This window comes from Kwoniella bestiolae, chromosome 1 (genome assembly GCF_000512585.2).
Source record: "Kwoniella bestiolae CBS 10118 chromosome 1, complete sequence".
Taxonomy (NCBI): domain Eukaryota; kingdom Fungi; phylum Basidiomycota; class Tremellomycetes; order Tremellales; family Cryptococcaceae; genus Kwoniella; species Kwoniella bestiolae.
In genome coordinates, this window is record NC_089241.1 from 2831588 (window position 1) to 2853647 (window position 22060).

The following is a 22060-nucleotide window of genomic DNA, read 5'->3' on the forward strand; positions in this document are numbered from 1 at the left end:
ACAGCAGAGCGTTACAAGTTTGGTAGGCAAATGGATCTACAATGACCCATATCTGGCTGACATTGTGCTCCACTGCTTCATACACCAATATGAATGTGTACATCTCCGCCTATATGAGCCATTACATTCCGACAGTTCTACAATGCATTCACTCTAGATACCTACAAAAACTAAGTTTCACCTTGAAAGTACGAAGCACGACGATATAAATAACTTTTATATATAAGTTTCCAACAAAACTACCAAAGAGAAAGTAGTACACCGTTATATCCAAAATGCAAATCTAAATACGCTTAGATAGCAGCAGCATGGACTTGAACTCTGGTGGAAACCTCCTTCTCATTCTCGTCGTCGCCATTCTCCACGTGGTCATTGGCCTTTCCTTCATTCTGCTGACCGTGTTCAGCTTGAGCGACAGCAGCACCAACACCAGTAGTGACATAGCCCTTGTATTCCCAACCCCATCTGAACTTCGAGAAGAGCTCGTCGACCTCTTCGAGGGATCGACCCTTGAGTTCGGGAGCAGCGAAGATGGCGAAGAGCAAAGCCATAGCGGCGAAACCCATGAAGAGATAACCGATCTTGGCACCAGCCGTAGCCTGGTGTTTCTGGATGTATGGTGATGAGAAACCCCACAGCCAGTTACCCAATACATCGACGGTGGTACCGACCATGACTAGCTTCTTTCGCATTCGGATACCTCCCATTTCAGGGACGACGATGTAGGCGTGTGTGGCCCAGGATAACTTGGCGGACCAGAGCATGAGTGTCCAACAGGCGACGACCACGTTGTTTTCGGTAGTTGTTCGATGGGCTTTGGAACCGAGTCCGGCAGCCAGGCCGTCGAAGAGGACCAAAAGGGCTGAGCCGATGATTAGGAGTGGTCGTCGACCGACACGATCGGTCAAGAATAGACCGGTAAGACCACCGACCATACCCATCAATTGACATAGGATGGCGTAGGTGAAGGCTTTGTCACCCAATCCAATGGCTTTGAAGAAGGTGGTACCATAGGCGTTGTAGAAAGCATTACCGGTCGAAGGGTAGAAGAAGAAGAAGAGGATGGTGTAGATGAATTGCTTGTATGCGGTCTTGCTGAACAGATCCATCCATCTGGCGGTGGCGTGGGTCCTGTCGTACTCGATGGCATAGGTGATGGCCTCCAACTCAGCTTCACATACTCCAGCAGCTACATCTTCCTTTCGTCGAAGTTTCTTGAGCGCTCGCAGGGCTTGATCGGGCTTACCATGTGCGGCCAGCCACCTTGGTGATTCGACGGCAAAGGGCCAACAGATGATGATGGCCACGACGGGGATCAACTGCACGGAAATGGGGACCATCCAGCCAATTTTTCGAGTCTCTTTGGCATAGTGTTGACACATACCGGCACCCCATACTGAGGCCAAGTTGGCCATGGGGGCGAGAAGACCAGAGAAGAATCCTCGAAGGGCGGCAGGTGCGACCTCTGATGCGTAGGATGCGATGGTACCGTCGATCCATCCGACGGCAATGTATGAGATGGTTCGTCCGGCAATGAATGTGTTGAAGTTTCCAGCGGCGAGTTGGACTATCATAACATGATCAGACATGGCTTGCTTGTGCGTGAGATGAGATCAGACTCACCGACTACAGAGACGATTTGGACACCTGCGATGGCAGCCAAGAGTGTCTTGTAACCGTACTTCTCAGCGATCGGCTCAAAGGTCAAAGTACCGGCGATTCGACCGACGTAGACGACTGGAAATCATCAAATCATTGTTAGGAGGGTCTAACACCCTGATCCGACTTCTAACTTACCAGAGTTCGCAATGGCTTTTTGCAGCACTGTCAAAGCACCATTGGTACCGAATCGACTCAACCATGATGGAAGCACTTGAAGCGATCCAAAGGTGGAAGTATCACTATATATGCACCAAGAGTGGTCAGCAAGTGCATAAGCTGGAGATGAGATGCCAAGTGGCGATGAAACGTACAGGCCGAAGATCACATTCGCCCAGCAGAAGGTGAAGACACAGAAACCGAGGTACGGCGTCGCCTGCGCCCAATCGTTCTTGAAGCCCATTCTGATTCGTTGTGTTCGTGTTCGTACTCGTGTTCGTGTTCGAGGTTGATGGGATTGGTGGGTCAAGTAGGTTTGAAGAGCTTGGAGAATGGGACTAGCGAATCATGCATCTTTCTCATCGACGCATTATATACTTGAGATCATCAGTGAAGCCAGCTGACCGATTCGAGATGTAGAAGGCGAGGTGGAAGTTCGGGAATGGTTGTTAGAGATAAGTCCCGAACTTCCAGGATGAGACATTTGACTGATGAGAGACTGGGAGATCCGAGCTCTGATCATCCCCTATCTCCATGTATGTACTTGGCTTATCCGGGTCAGCTTATCCGTGAAGGTTGAGGGCTTATCCGCGCGACCCAAAAATCGGGTAAGCTTACTCGTAACAAATGTTCTTTCCATTTGTTCGGGTTGGTGGACAAGTGCAAGATAGTCATGTGACAAGTAGCCATAGACATTTCTTGGCCCCGCAATCGAGCCAAGGGATATAACCTCATACCGGCGCGAATACCAAGATTTATGACATTTATGCAGGGTCTTGCTCGGGTCAAATCTCGGGTCTTGATGAGAAATGACATAACAAAACTCGGGAAAACCTACGAATACTCGTACCGGCTTCCTTATCCTTTGTTATCGCCCACAACATGAGATCCATTGTGATTAGACCCGAGAAACGAACGGTGCGATGATAGATGGTGTTGACTTATATCAGCATCCCTGTTGGACTTGTCTTCTTCTCCTCCAACGACCTTTGGAAGAGTTCCAGAAGAATCCCTTATCAAAGCTTTTCCATCCCCTCTTATCACAACAGAACAGATATCCAACCCCCTGTCTCACGCACTCAAGTCTTATCATACTTGACATCCCAACTTCCACCAACACTGTAGCACCATCCCACCATGCCAGCTGTCAAACCAGGTTCCAACATCCTCGTCACCGGAGCTTCCGGCTATATCGCTGCGTGAGTCTTCCTCTGTCAAGGTTGCGGTGAGACTGACCCTGTCCATTATAGTCATATCACTCGCGAGTTCCTCGAACAAGGATACAACGTCAGAGGAACAGTCAGAGATGATGCCAAGGGAGAATACCTGGCGAACTTGTTCAAGAACGCCAAAGGGAAGTTCTCATATGTGATCGTCAGGGAGATTGCCGAGGTGAGTTGCGTGTATCGATATATCACGGTGAGACGCTGACGGAGTCGGACAGGAAGGAGCTTTCGACGAAGCTGTCAAAGGCATGGATGGAGTAGCTCATGTTGCTAGGTAAGTCTGTCTCAGGTGTAACCTCCCTTTGTCTGATGTGGAGCTGACAAGTCGGATAGTCCGGTCACATTCGTCGTGAAGCACCTTGATGATGTAGCTATCCCTGCGGTGAATGGAACTGTTGGCATTTTGAAGAGTATCCAGAAGAACGCGTGAGTATTCTACTGAACTCGCCCCGTCCAGGTATCGCTGATCGTATTGTGAATAGACCACAAGTCCGACGAGTGGTTTACACAGCGTCCAGTGGTAGTATCAATGGACCAGGTGGACCACCAACAAAGTATGTATCAATTCACTCGGAATGTTTAGCTGTGACAGAACATGCTGACAGCCATCTTGCAGATATGATGAAAGGGACTGGAACAAGGTTGATCTCGAGACATGCGACAAGCTGGGTTCTGATGCTCCTGGAGACTCTAAATACAGAGGTATGTGATAATCCACACTGTCTGAGAGTCTATGTCGCCATTACAAGCAAAAGCTAACTCCGTCTGTGATGTGAATTCGCAGCCAGTAAAGTATTGGCCGAAAAGGCGTTCTGGAAGTTCCTGGAAGATGAGAAACCAGCGTTCGACGGAGTAACAATCCATCCACCAATGGTGTACGGACCTATCATCCATCAGTGTGATGATCCCAAGAAGCTCAATCACTCTGTCGGTAGTGAGTCAACAGTCCGCTTTCCATCTCCTATTCGCCTGAGCTAATCGTGGGAGCGGACAGATCGTATCTACCCTTATGTAGCTGGTAAGATGAAGCAAAGCGATCTCCCCGAGAGTGGATCCAACTTCACCGACGTCCGTGATGGTGAGTTCTGAGTTCCGAGTGGATCCCGTGGATATCGCTGATGGTCGTATCAATCAGTGGCTCTGGCTGAGTTTAGGGCAATGACGATGGAAGAAGCAGGAGGTAATCGATTCTGCGTATCCAACGGTCCTTACAGCGGTAACGACGTTTGTATTGTGAGTTTGATGTTGCCTCTCTTATCCTCTCCCTGCACTTCGGTCATCGTATACCATTTCATTCCATGGAAACGAAAACGGTTCAGTCGCTGATATGATTTGATCAAATCAGGTGCTCAATCGAGAATTCCCTCAGCTCAAGGACGTTCCCAAGGGAGATACTACTCCAGGATATCGAGACACCCTCGTGGCGAAATCGAATGTGGTGGATGGATCCAAAGCTACCAAGATCTTGGGTATAAAGTACAGGACATTGGACGAGACCATGAGAGATACTGCTACTAGCTTGATACAGAGATTCAATATCTAGACCTAGATAGACCAACGCTGAAGGGGTTGAGGAAGCTACTTGGCGGGGGCGGAATATACGATTACCATAAGTCACATAGCTGTACCAAATCCACTTGCATCCATGATCATGAACAAGATGAATTTCTATAAAAATGCGAGAGAGAAGTATTTGGAACTTGAGCTTTGCTTTGAGTATGAGATACACCTCAACCAAGCGTTCGCGTCCAAACTCGTCCAAATCACCCGGCCCGCGGTGCACACAGATATACACCTAACTTACGAATATTCGCGTGAGCTTATCAAGACTTGGCATCCGTCGATGACGTCCTGGTGTTCTCCCGAACTCCCAAGTTCATAGTGGCTTCCGTTCCCTTACGCTTATTAAGCTTGGCCTATAAGAACACTCGAAGTAACATCACATGATAAGGACTGCACCGTTCACCGGCATCCCTCGGTCCGGACAAGATAGGAATAGGCATAGACGCTTATCTCACTCATGACAGCTCGACCCGATCCAGGTTGAGGGAGGGAAGGGTTATTAGATCATACTCCCGTTCTAGGTCAAAATCATCAGATGTCAGATGTCATTGCTGTGGCAAGCGTCCATGGTGTTCGTTCCATATCAGACTATGTACAACGATGCATAGATTGTCTAATGCAATGGGTTTATGATTATATACAAATGATACCACTTCCCACTTCTCTCTCGTCTGTCACTCTACGCTCTACAGTCTAGACTAGTCTTCCGTCCACCTCTTAAATTTGCCAACCCCTTTTCCATGACTTGACGAGCCCTGCCATGCATCTGACAATCAACCCCTAAGGCTTCCCCTCAGCAACATCCCTCATTCTCCCATCAATCAACGGACAAACAATCGCGAGATCATCGCTCAACCCTTCCAACTCCTTCTTCTCCTGATTCACCAAGAGGTCATCATCGGCATTTTGTCCAGGTTTGGACCCTGGAGGGGGTATCGGGGTGGCGGCTCGTGATTTCCATTCGCCAGGCATGTGAGGGGTAGCTTGACGGTGTTGGCGCATTGCTTGGCCGGCCTGAAACACGGAATCGGACATTAGCTTTGATCAAGGGGGGACACGCGAGTGTTTAATGAAGGTCCACTGATGAAACATTCAATCTAAGAGGGATGAGGGCAGTGTACAGGGGACGAGGTGTGTAAGTAGGGGACGAGGTGTGTAGGTGGGTAAAAAAAAGCAAAAGCCATTATAATAACGCTACGCGGTGTATTATCAAACAACGAACGACAACGAGCGACAACTCACAACCTCATCCACCCCACTCATATGTTCGTGCTTCGCGACATGTAACGCGTCCCTTATAGTCCCCCAATCATGCTGCACCACATGCCGTCTCAACACCCCCCAAGCTGAATTTTCCGATCGTTCAGATACGGGACTGAGCACATTGTTATGTGAGTTAGTTGGATTGGGCGATAAGAACCCCTTATTCGATTGCGGAGAGGAAGAGAGCGAGGAGGAAGGAGAATGTTGATGTTGTGCTCTTGCTTTTGAGAGGACCTTATCTGTTCTTGAAGATAGGTGGGCTGCGGCGGCCGATTCAAGTTGTTTGTGTCTGAATATGTATGAGGAGCCTGCGTGGGACCAACAATCAAGCAAAAGGAAAAATCAGCTTTTCCTTGAGGATAGGGCGAAATAAACAAGCAATGAGGATCTATGTGTATGAGATTTATCGCTTACCCAATAAGAATGACCGTAGGATACTACTCATAATCTGCCCATTCTCATCATCCACGATATACTTCCTATCTTTCAGATCTGTGAAACCGTCGAAACCCAGTGCCATATATTCTCGCGTAATCTACCATATCAAACCAATCAACTCAGCTTCCACCCGCAATCATGTATCAGGACGACACAGCTGAACATACCACCCTATAAATTTTCTTACTGTCCCTCTTAATCTCCTCACCAAGTTCTAACTTCTTCTGCCTAACCACAACCCTCGTCCCATCATCCTGCTCTTTGAAATCGATAAAATCCTGTGGATTCTCAATCTCATCGTCCTCGTCTTTCTTCGGGTGAGTCAACTTATGTACAGAGATGACACGTTGGTTGGGTGGTCTCGTATGATCCCATCGGACCGCCAAGCCTGATACGATGGGGAAACGTCCCTCTTGAGCGGGCCATTTCGATAGGGCCGATTCGAGGGTGTCCCATATGCCTGCTCCGTCGATCTATGTACGACCTCAACGTTAGCTGACCGGTTACGGTAAAGGAGGGAAGGCTTACCTCTATACAGACTACTGGATCTTCGAATGGTAGAATCTCTATATCACACGTCAAGTCAGCTATCACCTTCCACCGTATCAGGGAGAGGAGGAGGTAGCTCACCTAGTATATCACCAAGCGTGATTTTCCCTGGACCATACTGCGAGTCCCCCCTCAAAGTCCCCCCACAAATGATGACAGCATCCGCACAATCCTTGTCTTCTCCATTCCCATTGACCGGGGTAGTCCTTCCACTACTGGAGTTGGATCCATTCTTGCTCTTATCAATCATACTCTCCGCATAGGCGTGCAGCAGCACATCCGCAATCCAATTACCCAGCCCATTCTCCTGTGTCCTCACTATCTCTGATCGAGCATCAAAGGGCGATAAGGTGAAACAGACAGGTTTCTGGATCGCTTCTGACACCGAGGCCAATAATGATTTGACCATCCTATCGAATGGCTCGGAAGAGGGCGATGAGGGTAGGACGTATAGATGTTTCCCCTTGAGGGAGATGATAAGGTGTTTTCGGATTGAGCCTGGTTTGGTAGGTGTGAGTTCGAGGAGGGCGGACGTGAGATCTCGGAAATCTGTTCCTGATTTGATCAATCTGCATATCGTGTTATGTTAGCTACATCCGATGGGGGAAGAAAACTTCCGATCGAAGTTGGAGTCGACGGGACGTTGAATAAAGAGAAGAGGGAAGGGAGGGGGGCTGTTGACACGTACCTTACACCTTTGTCCTCAGTCGTCCCTGGTGCGTCGTGTCTACCTGAATACCCTTCCCAGGAAGTATGCCCTTTCCCAATCTATCCACCATTGCAATCAGCATACACATGTCGATCAGATCGAATGCGCTTACATAGTAGATATGGTCATGACCACCTATCAAGAGATCCACACCGTGCTCATCCTCCACACCGGGTTTATCAGCCACCGCTCCCAGCTCATTACAAAGCTTGATATCGTTGGGTACTCTGCAGTGAGTTAGGGCAATGATGATGTCGACCTGATGTGGTCCATTGGGATCACGGAGCTCTTTCGATAGTTCCAGCGCGGTCTCGACCATAGGTCGGTATTTGAAAGTCTTGGGCCATGATGGGATGGTAGCTATCCAGTCTCTACATTGGGTCTATCAGTGTACAGAGTAGATAGAGGAACGATCTTCCTGATAATTTGGGTTGCAGGGAAGTACACGACTCACTGCTCGACCAATCCTATCACACCGATCTTTACTCCGCATCTCTCTGTTATCCAGTACCTGTTCAACGTCTCGGGTACTTGCCCCGTCTTCTCATCTATGATGTTCGATAATAGCCAAGGAAAGGTAGTGGACTGTATCAATTTGGTTAAGTGTGGGTATCTGACCATATCCATGTTCGGACAATCAGCTATGACCCCTTCTCAACCTTCAACCTTATTCCCAGACACCGCAGAGCTACGAGTGGATGAGTGAGAGCAAAGAAAGCAGAACATACCCAAAATCAAAATCATGATTCCCCACACAAGCCACATCGAGCTCCAGCGCATTCAACAACGGCACCATATGACTTCCCCTTGAAATACTACTTTCCACCGATGGGTTGAACACATCCCCCGCGAATAGTACCAGCCCATCTTTAACAGGTTCTTTATCCTTCCCTTTTGTCTTTGTCTCGGATCGATCTGCCCATTTATCTCTTTCTGAGAATAGGAGTTGAGCGAATTGGGATACGTTTATGTTTTGACCGTCTGACTTGGTGATTGGCGGTGCACCTGGTTGTGGGTTGTATTTCTGGTTGACGCGGTATACGTCGTTGAAGCATAGGATGGGGAGGGTGGGCATCGTTGCTTGCTTGCTTGCTTGCGATGCTCTGTTTGGGGTGTATGTTGTTGCTGGTTATTCTTGATCAACGATTCATCAACTGAATACGGATACCCGCACAGAGTACCACTAAGCTTGGGATCGATCACATCTATTCAGTGAAATCGTCACCACGCTCAAACACGTGGTTGGCAGGTTAGTGCATATCACGTGACCCCCCTATGATAGGTATGGGTTTCAGATTTACACGAGCAGAGAATCAGAAGGGTTTGAAGCTATGTAGGATCTTGACCCCAGCAGATGTGATTTCAGCATACCACCGCGCTAAAGTGATGGGACTTTAGATTTGCACTTGAACGAGCAAAACGATATAGGTTATCGGAAGATGCAAGATGGAGGAGAGAAGATCAGTCTTACCGACTAGGTTATGGTGGAGTCACATTCCTGCGGCATCTCCAATCATCACGGACACGAAGGCAGAACATGAGGACGAATGGGTCCGTCGTTTGAAGCTCGATAAGTCCGATAGATGATACGGAGTAACGTTAACGTACGGAAATCCGTCAATTCAATATGGTGGGTCATCAGTCCGCTCTTGTCCCTTGATGGACTCATCACCATGTGATGACGATGGCCATGATGACTCTTGTAGACTGACTATGCCCAGACCGCATGATGATCCCCACTACTCTTGTTCGACTGGACACATGTCAACGACATAAGCAGTCCACTAAGATCAATCGGCTTTGTCAATATTCCATTCAGCTCGCTAAACACGTGTCATCCGAGTCGGGCGATTCTATCCGATATCGGACCTCCCACTCCCAAGTTAAGCCGTTCAACCACATCTCACCTTTTGAGCTGTTCCTCTCCTGTTACCCCACGTACCGCAAATGGAAACCACTTTGTCCATTTATGGAATATCCGACATCGGGATAGAATGATCGTCATTGCCATGACATTCCTCCATTGCCTGCCATTTTCATCACTTCTCTCCTGATGCCTTGCATACCGGTGCCGGACCGGCGTAAGAAAGAAGCACCACAAAGATTTTCTTTCTTCTATCGTGAGCAGCTGCTCCAACCCATCATGGGATATATAAACACGGGATTACCTCCATGTCAAATCCGACACTCATCAAATCATTGTATCATTATATCAAGTCACCAAGTCATACTGATATTCACACCACACCATCGCTACCTTAAGATCTAGACAAAGTAACTATACACAATGGTCCACGCACCCGAAATCACCGACTACGTCAAATCCCGAGCCAAGGCAATGGACGAGGTCTCGGACCAGATCGATGAAGTAAACTTGCTCAAACTGAAGCAATCTGCCAAACAACATATCGAGAACGAGGTGGGGTACGACGGGGAGAGTAAATTCGATAGTGAGAAGGACAAATCGGGGTTCAGGCAGTACGAGAATGCTTGTGATAGGGTTAAGAATTTTTATGCGGTGGGTAAAATTTCACCTATCGAACCCACAAGGAACAGTTACGCAGTTGGACTTGAGTTCTCTATCGAATAACGTGCTGATTCTGGTGTAATGTGGTAGGAACAACACACCAAACAAACGCTCGAATACAACCTCCGAATCAGAAAAGAATTCCGAGAGACCGTAAGAGCACGAATGGTGGGTCAAAATTACACCCTTCCTCTCTGGCATATACTGATCATCCGAGTTCGCAATTAGGGGGTATGGGAAGCTCTCGAGCTCCTCAACACTCTAGTGGACGAATCCGATCCCGACACCTCCGTTCCTCAGATCGTCCATGCCCTCCAGGCTGCCGAGGCAGCAAGGAAGGATGGGAAACCCGAGTGGATGCAATTGACATGTCTTATACATGATCTGGGTAAGTTCCCCTTATAATTCTGACCACAATCATAGACATTCTCCATCCATGAAACATGATCACCGATACTTCCCGGTTAATGCAGGACTGGTAAGCTAATACCCAAGATCGGATATAGGCAAACTCCTATGTTTCTTCGGAGCAGACGGTCAATGGGACGTAGTAGGCGATACCTTCGTAGTAGGCTGCAAATACGTCGACGAAATTATCTACGGTCCTGAGAGCTTCAAGCAAAACCCAGATTACTACGATGAGAAGCTTCAGACTGATTTGGGGATATATGAGGAACACTGTGGGTTGGAGAATGTTATGATTAGTTTTGGACATGACGAGGTGCGTTGTCCCCTTCAATCACAATCACAATCACAATCACAATCACAATCACAATCACAATCGATACAAGGTATAGATGAGTTGAGTGCTGATGAAGGTCTAACGGCGTGAACAGTACCTCTACCACATTTGCAAGACTCAGTCGAATTTGCCTAAAGAGGGCTTATGGATGATCCGGTGAGTCTTTTTACCCACATCACATGATTTAAAACAATATTAGAGTTGACGAGCAGGACTGATTCCGATGTACGATGTAGATACCATTCGTTCTACCCATGGCACCGAGCAGGTTCAAACGCCTACAGACACCTGATGGTAGAAGAGGACGAACAGGCTTTGAAAGCTGTTCGAGCGTTCAACCGTGAGTCGTCGCTCACAACCAAAATCAGGTGATTATGAACAAGCACGTGGAGCTGATGGCCTGGTGGTTGGAATAGCATACGACCTATACTCCAAATCCGACGCTCCACCCAACGTGGACGAGCTGAAAGTGTATTATCAGGGATTGATCAAGAAATACTTCCCAGAGGAGATTGAATGGTAGTTCGTTCTTTGTTCTTTGTTCTTATTTTTGAGCTTTTCTTCGTTGTATTTATATATTCTGGCTTGAAAGTGTGCATACAGATAGAGTTTGGAGTTACCGTATACAAGAAGTATGCATGGACATTTACTTGACGATGGGATGGAACAAAATCAAATTAGTATACATGTCGTGGATAAGTCACAATCAACCGAATCTGTAGATACACAAACACTTGATGTGCATTGCTCATTGGAGAAAGGCAGCATGAAAGACTTGGGTTACATACGGTACGTTCATATAATACACTGCACATGCCTGATAAGATACAAGGAAACCTTATCCAACGAAATTGGTATACATTTTTGGTATTGGTTTTTTCGTCAAGCAATCAACAACCAGAACCAGAACCAGATTGAAATTGCAATAAACTACACATGTAGACGAAACCGAACTGGAAACCAGAACCAGAACGCCATATCACTTCGTACATTATACTTTACCCATCTTCTCCAGCGACAGTACCAATCCATGATCCACTCACATCTCACCCCAAGAATCCTCCACCAACTCCATCCACCCTTCCGCGTCCTCATCCGCTTCTCCCCCCCCATCAAATCCATCCCTATATGTATATTCCTCATCCACTTCCATGCCCTGATCCTCCTCCTCCTTTAACGACTCCAACCCCCCAGTCTGCCAATTATACCCAACTAACCCCGCCAACTCGGGGTGCACGTGCTCTTTCACTTTGTTTTTCTCCATCAACAGTCTTCGGTGGATCTCCCCCCGTTTCAATGTGAGAGGGAAGGATTCCGATCGGTTGGAGGGAGAGGAGGTAGGGGATCTCGTGTCCTCCTGGTCCTGTTCCCTATTGGTGTCAAGAGTGATTGTCTCCGGCGTGTACTCTTCACTCAGATCGTTGAATGATCTGTAATTCTCGGGATTGAAGTGGGCCATCGGCAAATCGTAGTTGGTAAGGAATTGATCACCGTATGAACGTTCCAAATGGCGGGGGTATCTGACATTCCGTCTATCCGAGGCGAGGAGACGGGATTGTAATTCAGAAACTTCTGATGATTTCACGATTCCCTATGAACATCATTCATATCAGCTTGAACCGGGACTTGATTCATTATAGAACAGCTACGAGAACGTACTTACCCATAAAGAATGATTATAAGCTCTCCTAGAAATTCTCAAGCTTTGCCAAGCGAAGTTATACCAATACCCACCAAGCTACAGTTAGATAAATTATCTCACGTCAGCTCATTCTAGATGGTACATACCAGGTAAGATCACCTACAATGGCCAAAGCTCTCAACGCACTATCTCGATCCTCGAAATCGACCTGAGCAGTATATTGTTGACGAGCCTCGTATTCTCTGAATACTATGATTGATGTCTATCTCCATCTCTTCATCAGCTCATATTCCAATCATAAATCGTACAAGAAGAAATGGAGGAATTAAGCTGAGTAGAAGTAGAAGTGGACGTACAATCTTACCGCAAGGTTTGAGTTTACTCCATAAATACAATTTCATCTCCCCCATTCCCTGGAAAGCACGAAGGTCCAGTCCAATCATTTGGACGTTAGTCTCGCTAACTCCCACGAGATGATCCTCGAATAACCCTGTCTGGCGGTTCAGTCGTTTGTAGGTCGTCCAACCAAGTAATGGTCGGAGGGAATGTTTGTCCACTACAATGTATTCTGCTTCCTCGGTATTGGGCGGAGTGGGAGAGTGAGTAACGTCGGTAGTAGTATGGGGAGCGAGTGGTAATGATACATCTTGGGTGATTTGGGAAGTAGAGGAAGAAGAGGAAGATTCTATTCCACCAGGTACAGAGTAATCGTCCTCGCCTCCTGCCACTAGCTGCTCATTCGAGGAAGGATGGAATGTGGAGTACCCTCTGATTGATGAGGGTGCTGGGGTGGAATGGGGGTATCGTCGTGGGGCAGCAGAAGGGAGTGGTTGGAGGTTTGAGCCGGTTAGTCGGGGTTTGGTATGTGGTCGATGGGAGGAGGAAGGTGAGGATGAACGGGGTCGTTTCATTTTGCGCAGAAGGATGGGGATGTGATCGAGAGTGGGGCTGAGGTAGCGATATTGAAATCTTGAGTCGTATGATTGATCGAATATAATGGGAAGCACAAGAGGAAAGAGGAAAGAAAGATGGCGAAGCAATGAATTGTAAGTGTTTTCTCTTTTTGATGTATCTTGGATTAGTGTATCGAGGGTCAGTGCGTAAGTCAAACGTCAACTCGACTTGTCACTTTTGGGGCAGATGTCCTTATATCTTGATACTTTCAAAACCCATACACTGTAACAGCATAGGTAAGATGTACATATGACAACAAAGATGATGACAAGAGATATACATGAACGTTATAAAAGAGACAACAATGAACATAAGAACATGACTCACAACTACAACGCTTGACACTCATGGAGAGACAATATCGGTACAACCTTAATACACTGTCATACACCCTCACTTCACCAATTATTCTCCTTCACCACCTTGGCTTGCTCAAGTATGAACCTATTCTCCTTGTACTTTTGCTCAGCGGTAGGCGTCTTGATGTACTTCCATCCAAGGGAAGAGCCGCATGATGCGCAGAGGAGGTCTGCACAGGTGTGTTTGCCGGTACTATAATTGCATAGATGAGTCAGCATCATCTTACATCCTTGGACTTCCCATATCTTATTGGGTAAAGCGTTCATTGAATCAAGATGGACTCTACTCACAGTAATCTACGTTCATCTTGTTTACCCAAATTGGTATTGACCGTGGAATTCATCAGACTAGCAACCATGCCCTCCATCAGCACATATGTCGCCGTTTCAGTATGAAGCCTAGATACGATAATCACTTACAAAGCTTTACCTGATCCACCTGTAAATCCCTTGGAGCACAACTCATCCTGCAGCGCAATAACCAGCCCACACTCCTTACAACTGAATACGGGTAGGTCGGAAGGTAAGTAATGTAGATCCTGTCTCGCGCAGGTCGTAGGATCAGGCGACATGCTTGCGATGCATCCCCTCGAGGTTTGTGTCCCTTCTTTCCTTGCGTGCTCGTACTCGAAGCGGATAGATTAGATAGGGAATGATATGATGATGAGTCAAAGTCAATGGAAGCGGGGTTATCGGAGTCCCGTCTTTGGACTGTTGTATCATGAACCGGTCCGAGGATGTAGGTGGGTGAGAAAATGATCGATGAGGGTGAGATGTAAATGGAGCTTCGGAATTGGATGGGAGCGTCGTAACCGGTTAACAAATGAACAAATGAACAAATGAATTCAGGGTAACAAAGCACTACTCGTAGTATTCGAGGAGATAATAATGAGGAATGGGGCATGTTGTAATGGTGAATTACGATTTGGATCTGATTTTGTATTCGGTTTAATTACTTCCGTTAAGCTGATTTGTAAAGTCCAATACGAGTGAGTACCTGTTTTCCCCAAATAAACGAAGTGTGTGTGCATTACACTCACCTAGATAAAGAGATTGGGTTTCTCGTTCCTTTCTCCGTCCAATTTCCTCGTCCTCGCCCGCTTCTTTTCCTTCTTCCTTTATCTTTGATCAACCCTCATCTTCGTTTTCTCCTTCTATACCCTCAACATACATACCAAAATGCCAGCCCTAGCTAGCAAAGCACTCCGACCCACCCTCATCGCACCACTCGTAAGAGGCACAAGAGGACACGCAGTAGCTGTTGATCCTCCTTACCTACCTCCCACTCCCAGCCCCAACTCTTCTCAGGCTAGACCAAGATACGTTGATGGGGATGTAAGACACGATTGGAGAAGATCAGAGATTCAGAAGATCTTTGATGCACCTTTGATGGAGACTATCTACAGAGCTGTGAGTACCCTTCTTTCATTCCCAGCTAACTCAGCTCATTGAATTATAAGCACAACGCTGATGAGGGGAAACGGACATAGGCTACAGTCCATAGGATGCATCAGGACGCTTCGAGGATCCAGTTATGTACTTTGATGAATATCAAGAGTAAGCATCACTTCTGTAGTAGTAGTTTGATCTGCTCCCCAAGCTGTTTATCCCGTCATGATCGTTGCTGGGTGAACTTTAGCTGACAGTGTAATACTCGCTCAGCCGGAGGATGTACAGAAGACTGTAAATACTGCTCCCAATCCTCATCCTACAAGACCCCCACAAAAGCATCAAGATTGATCGACATCGAGCCTGTACTGAAAGCTGCGCGAGAAGCCAAAGAGAACGGTTCGACAAGATTCTGTATGGGGGCTGCGTGGAGGGATTTGGCGGGTAAGAAGAGTGGGTTCGAGAAGATCTTGAAGATGGTTAGTGAAGTCAGAGGAATGGGCATGGAAGGTGAGTCTATCGTCTTCTTCCACGCTCTTATCTTTTTTCTGCTCTTCTCGTTCATCTTACCCCATCCATTGGTCAAGGGATAAAATACTAATATGTGAATTTTTCCGCAGTATGTACCACCCTAGGTATGCTGTCGCCTGACCAAGCAAGACGACTAAAAGAAGCCGGTCTGAGCGCGTACAACCATAATCTCGATACTTCAAGGGAGTTTTACCCAGAGGTGAGCGTGTTGGGTCCTATAAATGCCCATACACCACTGACATCGTAATCGATGACATAGGTCATCACATCTCGAACGTATGATGACCGATTGGCTACTATCGAAGCTGTACGAGATGCCGGTATCTCAGTCTGTTCAGGTGGTATTTTGGGCTTGGGAGAACAGGACGAAGATAGAGTGGGATTGATTCATGAAATCTCACGGTGAGCTGCTTTGATAACAATAACCGAACTTAGCTGACGTAGCCTGAACAGATTACCAAAACATCCCGAATCTTTCCCTGTCAATACGCTTGTTCCCATTGAAGGTACCCCATTGGAAAAGAACGATGTAAGCTACCACGAACCCCACTTGGAGGCCACAGCTGACGAAACATGATGTAGCCCGTTGGTGTTCACACCGTGCTTCGAACGATTGCTACTGCCCGTATAGTCTTACCTCAGACTATCATTAGATTAGCTGCTGGACGACATACTTTCTCTGAGACCGAACAGGCTATGGTGAGTCATTTCCCTATCTTTCTTCATAATAATTATGGATATCATTCGTGCCATTTGCGATTGATCATGTTGCCATTTAGTGAGAAGATTAGCTGATGTCGGTTGTCATATCAGGCATTCATGGCAGGAGCCAATGCGATCTTCACAGGAGAACGAATGCTCACCACCCCATGTTCAGGATGGGACGAGGACAAAGCCATGTTAGGCAGATGGGGATTGAGGGGTCAAAGATCATTCGAAGATTCAGAATCGGTATCTACCACACCGATGATGACGAAAGAGCAACAAGCTTTACACGGTGTAAGCTACTAGATGGATAGATTGTTTAGGTATACTGGAGGACATTTGTATATATGCATTAAGCTGAGTTACCAAGGTGAGACATTTACTGATGGGTCTGGGTTATACTGATGTGAGATATGTGCGGCGGAATTGCGATTTGGACTAACCATTTGATCGAGATTAGATCATTACCTGCCTTGTTTCTAGGACTGGAAGGTCTTGCCAGATGCTTGAAGTGTTACAACATTACCGGTACTGATGTTGATGCAAGGCGGTACTAACAAGTATGGAATATACCGTGATGGAATTCAATTCTCCTTCCTTGACTTTCAATTCCTCCTTGCTGTCTCCCTTCTCCCTTCCCCCTTAGCCCCTCCGTACCTTCATCATACGCAACAAAGCAAAAAAAGACGCTGGCGTCTTATCTATCCCTACCTCACCTGCCCAACTCTTTCAAAAGCGTGATACAGAAGAAGAAAGGACTGGATCCCATCTTCCCCACCAAAACCGGCCCAAGGCAACGCCTTTGAAAGGCATTATGCACCTCACGCAGAGCGGTCACACCGCCTCTCTATTTCTAATTTTGCCTTTATTAGTCCAAGCTAGAAAATACCATGACGATCCTGAATATGGCGATAATGGCGATTTGGGTGGATATGACGCCGGAGCGAATCCCGATGAGATGGGGTACGGTATGAGTGGGACTGACGATCAGGTTGAGATGGGATACACTGGTACTAGCACGAATGCGGAGGAGAATGAGAATGAGAATGGTATTGAATGGATCTCGCCTTCGCCTGGGGATGTGTTACCTTCGGGACAGGCTTTGACTGTTACTTGGTGAGTTTTCTTTTCCATCTACTTCCCTTGGATTGTTCGTCCATTGCTTCACAGAGCTGTCCTACGAGGACATGTGAGAACGGCACTAATGATGTTCATCCGTGATCAGGCATTCGCCCAGTCCCATCTACTCCCCCTCGTTCTCACTTTGCACCTCGACCGACCCCAATACAGCGACAGGGGCGGACTGTGGGAATGAGAATTGGCCGAGTGTCAAAGATAATGGTGATGGCACTTTTTCTGCTGTCATGTGAGTGCCTGACTCGCCGAGCCTGGATCTGGTCCGCTGTCCGACTGGAATGCAATCTCTCAACCCAAATGAGGTGTATTCGTCAAGCTGATTCTGTGTGGTGGACTACAGGACGATGCCGGTCATCTCTCAATCTATTGAAAAGCTCTATCTGTCCATGAATAATCCTACCAACAGGGGGAGGACGTTCAACTCGCCTGTTTTTGGAGTAAAGGGGGATAGCGGGGTACCTAACGGTGAGTATGGAAGCTTCCTTGAGACTCGAGACTAAACCCCCTTCACTTGACATTATCGACCCAAGGCTGATACGTATTCATGTATTACTGTAGCATATGTCGCATCTCCTGTCAACTCTACCACAATAGTCCCTACCGCTTCTGCATCTGCTACCTTTGGTCTGGCCAGCGAGGTTGACAGTACCGCTTCGGCCACTGCATTCAGTGCAGATACCCTCAGTATGATTAGCACAAGTGCGCCCGTATCTAGCGGTACGACCAAGGCCAGAGTCACTCCAGTGAGAAGTACAGCTGGTGAGTCACATGGAATCGCACTGATCCCAACATCGATACTAACCTGAATTCCTACCCATGTAGTAGCTACCCTCTTCACAGCCCTCGCCCCCACTTCTCCTACACCTATCGCCCATACACCCCTCTACCCAACCATCCAAGCTCCCCTCCAAGCTACCATCCCCTACGCCCCCATCTCATTATCCACCTCCAACGCCAGCCCCAACGCAGACAACATGGGCCTCGCCGCCTCTTCTCGCGAGAACAAACCCAATATCAAAGCCATTGCCTTACCCATCTCAATCTGCGGCCTCATCCTCATCGCCGCGCTGATCTTCTGCGCGCGATCAAGGGTATTTCGCAAGACAGGGTTGGGGAGGGATGTGGAGAAGGATTGGCAGAGTGTCATTAAGGAGAAGGCCGCTGCGTCTTCTTTGGCTGCTTCTTCTTCTTCCCTCCTTAGTAGTGCAGGTGTGATGGGGAAAGTGGTGGAAGTGAGGGAGAGGAGGGATGAGGTGCCTGTGCCTACACTTGGTTATAGGGGTAGACAATATTCCCATGGCGATGAGAGGGATAGGGACCGAGAGAGATTTACGGAGGTACCCCAGGTGAATTATACGCGGGAAAGAGCTCATCGGTCTGGTGAGTATCATGGCGGAGATAGGGAAAGAAGACATAGACATAGACAAAGGGAACGAAAGGAGAGAGAGGAATCGTACTACTTCGAAAGATCTAGACATTCCGCAAAGGATGTATTCGACTTTGAGAGGGATAGGCATAGGAACAACTCGAGAGAGAAGGGATATTATTCGACTAGTAGGAGATCTTCAGGAGGTATAGGCGGGGTGTACGATCGAGGATATTCTTACGACAAGTCGTCTAGATCACTTCAAGATCCATTTGAGGATACTCGGAATCGTCCATCATCTACGCGCGAGTTGTATTCGTCTTCGCACTCGTCGAGGAGACCTTCAATGCCACAAAAGGAATCTTACTGCGCGCCCTTATCTAACCCTTATGATCCTCAACCTTCCCTCTCTTCAGCCTTGGCCTCTCACATTCGAAGACCACTTCCTGAACCTATCATCCGATCATCTACCAACTCATCTACACGATCAGGAGCACACTCCGAGGGAGTCCTGATGCCTCGTCAGAAGACATTACCCCACCTCAGTGGAGGGCTGCGGGACGAGCATGATGACAGGTACCAGTATCCGAAAATACGAGGAGACGGGAGAAGAGCAGGGAGAGAGAGAGAGTTTGAGAGTGATACTGAGGCTGGGTGGGAGCTAGCGGGAGAAGGAAGATATACTACTGGTGAAGAGGGGATGGGGGAGCTGTATGAGAATTTGAGGAGGGCTATTCAGAGGGGGTAGATGTTTGATCATGTAGGTAGAACAATTCTATGCATTGATATATGTGACACTGTGATATATATATAGTACAATAACTAATATGATCTCTGCAGTGACAACGCTCCTCGTATGAATGGCTAATTTATGACCAGGTATCTTTAGTATTTCATGGATTCGAAGAGCAGACTCCATCCATAAATTTATCATCTCCTTCGAGCTGGACTATTTCTCCTCAAAATCTCCCATGATACTTCCTACCACCGCACGCATCCGAATGTACACGTGTGCACTACGCTATCCCTCAAGCATCATCACCTCATACCTTTGCTCTCATCCTCTTCGATGCTCTTTCGCAACTGCTCCTCCAGCTTCCTCCGTTTCCCACTAAACACTTCTCCCATCTCCAAACCCCAGAACACAACTTTCCTAGCTAACATAGACAACTCCGTCTCTCCCTGAGCGAGCCATAGTAATCTGTTCGACTCCTTGATCAAGGGATCGTTCCGGGATTGACTTTGAGTCCTGAATTCTTGAAGTGTGTAGTCGATGTTGTCTGGATACCATTAACAAAATCAGTCATCTAATCCCCTGTCATCATCACTCTGGGAAGATACTACGTTCCCATTCCCAACCTGAAACAAGACCCCATAGCATAGTAAAGCAAAAAGTCAACTCACCCAACCCACGTTCCAGCTCCCTTACCAGCTCAATCGAATCAACCACCGCGCTCCCCGCCCCAGCCCCGCAGAATGGCGGCATCCCATGACCCGCATCTCCAAGAAGTACTACCCTCCCCCTACCCGCGAAAGTCCTTCGCATACTATACATCTGGTATCCCTTTCTCCTGCCCCACCCATCGGAGTTTTCAAGATTACGGAGAAAGAGGGAGTGGATGGTGGGCTCGCATGTACATTTTGACATTTGGTGGCAGTAGGATGGAGATAGCCATTTGGAGGGGACTGTTAAGGCTACATAGACTTGGGATATCTCTTTAGGTGTGGTAATGGGGTTAGTACTGAGGTTATCAGGATTGCTTGATTTAGGATGGTCAGTGCTGGGTTCTTCAGGGATATGTTCTGTGGTATTGTCAGTATTTGATTTTGGGGTGGTTCTTTCGATGCCGTTGATTAGTTTGATACCTTGATGATCATTTACTGTGATATCATCATTCTGCGTGATACTGCCATCTTCCTTCCTGCCCTCATCATCTGGTTTCATCCCATCGTTAGGTCCTTCCTCCACAACGGGCGAAAGGACATGCTTATCACCGTCCGCTCCTACTTCATTCCCAAGATTGACCCCAGAAGAAAGCGGAATCATCGTAGCAGAGAATGAATCCCCGTAAATCGTATTAATCCCATGAGGATCTTTCAGCCATCTCAACACCTCGCTCGAGGAGGTGCGCGAGTTGATAATTGTCCATGGGAGTTTTTCTAGCACTTCGGTGTGGGGGAGTAGGGATTGGCGGGTTTGGGAGAACATGCCGTCTGCGCCTGGTATAAGTCATATCATAGTCAATCGCGATTGATCCGATATTCGTAAAGGGGTATCTCATGGGTAAGTGAACGGTTCTCTTACGAGATGGAGAGGGAGGTAGTTGACAGACAAGCAATTCAGGACGTAGATAGATCATTCAATGTAAGACTCATCAACAACCAGATCCACTTTCACCTCCTCCCTCCTCCCCTCTCTTCCCTTCAACTTCACCTCCACCCCTCCCTCCTTTTGGGAGTGCGAAACCACCTCCAGTCCATACTCCACCTCTCCCACTCCTACCCCACCTCTCAGAATTTCCATCAACTCTTCCCTTTCTATCATCGGCCTAGTCCCGGGCTCACGGACAGTCCTCCAAGCTTTCTTGCCCCTGTATGATGAGACAGTGATGCCATCGTGATATACTGGGATCTTCGAGCGGGCGTGATGGAGTTTCTCGAGGTCGGGCGGTGAGAACATGGATTCGAGGGATTTACGAGCTGCCTATATGTCCTCGTCTTAGTTGGCAATTTATCATCAAATAACGGGACCTACGGATGATAGGTGAATTGGATAGCCTAGATCTGTCCCCGGACCTAAAGTAATTCATAACAATATCAGCGCTCCGTCCTTCTATTAATGACTATCCAATCATCAATCCATCTCGCACACACCGACTCATCATTCGAATCGACCAGTCACCCAATCGCCACAGTTGAGGACGTAAGATCACTTACCATCCCTCCTCTCTACGATTTTATATCCCACCTTCCCCTCCCTGTATAATTCACTCCTCCTAAGCCCATACACGAATGATAAACCCGCTATACCTGCTCCTACGACTAAGAGCTCGAACTTTTTCTCGGTGCTGCTCGTAGAATTATCGTTGGCATCTTGGTGGACATTGATATTGTTAGACATTTCGGGTCCAGTACTGTATGT

The 22060-nt window shown here is 47.5% G+C and overlaps 10 protein-coding genes across 10 annotated transcripts; 4 read left to right on the top strand and 6 right to left on the bottom strand.

The window, feature by feature from the left end:
• Positions 1 to 293: 293 nt before the first annotated feature.
• On the bottom strand, positions 294 to 2062 carry I302_101069 (uncharacterized protein; the record flags this gene model as incomplete). Its single annotated transcript, XM_019191078.1, has 4 exons — positions 294 to 1567; positions 1624 to 1737; positions 1798 to 1901; positions 1974 to 2062. The coding sequence occupies 4 exons, from the start codon at positions 2060 to 2062 to the stop codon at positions 294 to 296; spliced, it is 1581 nt and encodes a 526-aa protein (XP_019047826.1).
• Positions 2063 to 2955: 893 nt separating this feature from the next.
• Positions 2956 to 4587, top strand: I302_101070 (uncharacterized protein; the record flags this gene model as incomplete). The annotated part of the gene is made up of 10 exons (XM_019191079.1): positions 2956 to 3017; positions 3069 to 3210; positions 3263 to 3318; positions 3378 to 3470; positions 3527 to 3598; positions 3661 to 3746; positions 3829 to 3975; positions 4039 to 4122; positions 4180 to 4277; positions 4390 to 4587. The coding sequence occupies 10 exons, from the start codon at positions 2956 to 2958 to the stop codon at positions 4585 to 4587; spliced, it is 1038 nt and encodes a 345-aa protein (XP_019047827.1).
• An 800-nt stretch (positions 4588 to 5387) lies between these two features.
• Positions 5388 to 8641, bottom strand: I302_101071 (uncharacterized protein; the record flags this gene model as incomplete). The annotated part of the gene is made up of 10 exons (XM_019191080.1): positions 5388 to 5621; positions 5850 to 6178; positions 6285 to 6405; positions 6476 to 6781; positions 6837 to 6874; positions 6939 to 7426; positions 7546 to 7625; positions 7679 to 7937; positions 8021 to 8179; positions 8295 to 8641. 10 exons carry the CDS (start codon positions 8639 to 8641, stop codon positions 5388 to 5390), a joined length of 2361 nt encoding a protein of 786 aa, XP_019047828.1.
• A 1212-nt stretch (positions 8642 to 9853) lies between these two features.
• I302_101072 (uncharacterized protein) lies at positions 9854 to 11358 on the top strand (the record flags this gene model as incomplete). The annotated part of the gene is made up of 7 exons (XM_019191081.1): positions 9854 to 10084; positions 10184 to 10261; positions 10322 to 10481; positions 10600 to 10814; positions 10930 to 10991; positions 11072 to 11175; positions 11252 to 11358. The coding sequence occupies 7 exons, from the start codon at positions 9854 to 9856 to the stop codon at positions 11356 to 11358; spliced, it is 957 nt and encodes a 318-aa protein (XP_019047829.1).
• Positions 11359 to 11874: 516 nt separating this feature from the next.
• I302_101073 (uncharacterized protein) lies at positions 11875 to 13388 on the bottom strand (the record flags this gene model as incomplete). Its single annotated transcript, XM_019191082.1, has 4 exons — positions 11875 to 12426; positions 12499 to 12573; positions 12641 to 12739; positions 12834 to 13388. 4 exons carry the CDS (start codon positions 13386 to 13388, stop codon positions 11875 to 11877), a joined length of 1281 nt encoding a protein of 426 aa, XP_019047830.1.
• Positions 13389 to 13829: 441 nt separating this feature from the next.
• On the bottom strand, positions 13830 to 14362 carry I302_101074 (uncharacterized protein; the record flags this gene model as incomplete). Its single annotated transcript, XM_019191083.1, has 3 exons — positions 13830 to 13983; positions 14082 to 14138; positions 14211 to 14362. The coding sequence occupies 3 exons, from the start codon at positions 14360 to 14362 to the stop codon at positions 13830 to 13832; spliced, it is 363 nt and encodes a 120-aa protein (XP_019047831.1).
• Positions 14363 to 14969: 607 nt separating this feature from the next.
• Positions 14970 to 16721, top strand: I302_101075 (biotin synthase; the record flags this gene model as incomplete). The annotated part of the gene is made up of 8 exons (XM_019191084.1): positions 14970 to 15200; positions 15281 to 15347; positions 15453 to 15689; positions 15800 to 15909; positions 15970 to 16112; positions 16164 to 16239; positions 16293 to 16409; positions 16524 to 16721. The coding sequence occupies 8 exons, from the start codon at positions 14970 to 14972 to the stop codon at positions 16719 to 16721; spliced, it is 1179 nt and encodes a 392-aa protein (XP_019047832.1).
• A 508-nt stretch (positions 16722 to 17229) lies between these two features.
• On the top strand, positions 17230 to 19666 carry I302_101076 (uncharacterized protein; the record flags this gene model as incomplete). Its single annotated transcript, XM_019191085.1, has 5 exons — positions 17230 to 17531; positions 17641 to 17781; positions 17893 to 18017; positions 18111 to 18311; positions 18375 to 19666. The coding sequence occupies 5 exons, from the start codon at positions 17230 to 17232 to the stop codon at positions 19664 to 19666; spliced, it is 2061 nt and encodes a 686-aa protein (XP_019047833.1).
• Positions 19667 to 19956: 290 nt separating this feature from the next.
• Positions 19957 to 21127, bottom strand: I302_101077 (uncharacterized protein; the record flags this gene model as incomplete). Its single annotated transcript, XM_019191086.1, has 2 exons — positions 19957 to 20198; positions 20323 to 21127. The coding sequence occupies 2 exons, from the start codon at positions 21125 to 21127 to the stop codon at positions 19957 to 19959; spliced, it is 1047 nt and encodes a 348-aa protein (XP_019047834.1).
• Positions 21128 to 21274: 147 nt separating this feature from the next.
• Positions 21275 to 22039, bottom strand: I302_101078 (uncharacterized protein; the record flags this gene model as incomplete). The annotated part of the gene is made up of 3 exons (XM_019191087.1): positions 21275 to 21622; positions 21674 to 21714; positions 21856 to 22039. 3 exons carry the CDS (start codon positions 22037 to 22039, stop codon positions 21275 to 21277), a joined length of 573 nt encoding a protein of 190 aa, XP_019047835.1.
• Positions 22040 to 22060: the final 21 nt, after the last annotated feature.